We start from the raw sequence: 1,260 nt of genomic DNA, 5'->3' as shown, positions 1-1,260 counted from the left end.
TGATCTCGTCGCGATGGCCCAGATGGAAAGTTCTTGCGGGACTCGAGCAAGACGGGGTCCTCCTTCCAGCGGGACGTCCGGGCCATTCTTGGCAAAGGGCTTCTTGTCCTTGCGATGTTGGGAAGGCGCCCGCCCATCCCTCTTTCGTCTGGGACTGTCGCGATTTGCGGTCTTCCCTGGGCGGAAAGCGCCCTGTCGTTCTGCTGCCGTTTTTCTTTGGGCTGTTTTTGCGGACGCTCACTGCTGGGTGTTGGTTTCTGGCTGCGGGGGGGGGCTTCTTTGCTGGCGGATTGAGGTACCCCTCGAGGGAGATGACTTTGTTGCCGACCTTGAGTACATTCTGGTTGTTGAGCTTGCGCTTCTTGCTCTTGGGCTCGCCGCCCTTTGGGTCCCCCATGGCGATTCTTTCGTGATTGAGTTGGTCTCACAGAGGATGATGAGCATCTCAGAAAATTTGATGGGGTCAGAGGTTGGGGTCGCACAGGGTGTGGCTAAAAGTCCACACCCCCTCGGATCCACACATGGTCCTCAACACAGTCAGACTTGTAGCGGTTTGGTCTGAAGACGAGCAATATGGACAGAGCCAGGATCCTGGTTGACTCAGTCTACGATTTTCTGCTCTCCGCTGGCAGACTTCGAAGCGACTGAACGATAAAGCGACGGCAAGTTGAGGGAACGCGGCCACTGAAAATGAACACGTGCATGGACGGTTTCACCATCACTACTCGAGGAAGTAAACCTGAAATAAACTCCATTACTCCAAACTAGGTAGTAGCATGCCGTCGATCCTCCCATTTCCCAATACAGCTTATTTGATGCGGTCGAGACGGGCCCTGTTGAGCCTGACACCATCATCCACCATGTCCGTCTGCAGACCGTGTTAGCAAGAGTTTGTACACCGCAACGGCCCGCGGCAAAGCGACTGACCTTCTCGTTGATTCTGTCGGCCGTGACAATCTGCCTCTGGACCGTCTGGGTCTGTGCCTTGGCGACCCTGTTGAGGACGGAGACGGCGCCGCTGAGCTCGTCCATCTGGCGGTCAATCGTCGCCTCGTCCTCAAGCGCCTGGTTGTTCTCGTCGTCGTCCTCGTCGAGGAAGACGTACTTGCTCTTCTCCGCCGCCGAGGACTTGCCCGAACCACGCTGCTGCGACTTGTCGCGAGTTGAGACCACGCATCGTCTGCTCCATCTGCTGTGACGAGTCCCAGCCGTTCTTCCTCGTCTCGTTGCGCAGTCCTTCGCTCGGCACTATACATCACA

At 56.7% G+C, this 1,260-nt stretch overlaps 2 protein-coding genes across 2 annotated transcripts in view; both read right to left on the bottom strand.

Annotated features, from left to right (window-relative positions):
• VDBG_04788 (pre-mRNA-splicing factor ATP-dependent RNA helicase PRP43) overlaps window positions 1-397 on the bottom strand; it is a gene marked incomplete at both ends in the record, with an annotated part of 2,480 nt that extends 2,083 nt beyond the window's left edge. Inside the window, one exon of the mRNA XM_003005136.1 lies at window positions 242-397. Within this exon, the coding sequence (XP_003005182.1) occupies window positions 242-397 (156 nt within the window). The remainder of the gene's footprint in view (window positions 1-241) is intronic.
• Window positions 398-808: 411 nt separating this feature from the next.
• VDBG_04787 (predicted protein) overlaps window positions 809-1,260 on the bottom strand; it is a gene marked incomplete at both ends in the record, with an annotated part of 1,671 nt that continues 1,219 nt past the window's right edge. The window contains 2 exons of the mRNA XM_003005135.1: window positions 809-868; window positions 928-1,192. Coding sequence (XP_003005181.1) covers window positions 809-868; window positions 928-1,192 — 325 coding nt within the window. The remainder of the gene's footprint in view (window positions 869-927; window positions 1,193-1,260) is intronic.

The sequence above is a fragment of the Verticillium alfalfae genome, genomic scaffold (genome assembly GCF_000150825.1).
Source record: "Verticillium alfalfae VaMs.102 supercont1.5 genomic scaffold, whole genome shotgun sequence".
NCBI lineage: Eukaryota > Fungi > Ascomycota > Sordariomycetes > Glomerellales > Plectosphaerellaceae > Verticillium > Verticillium alfalfae.
Note: the sequence above shows the minus strand (reverse complement) of the source record. Positions and strands in the feature narration are given on the sequence as shown.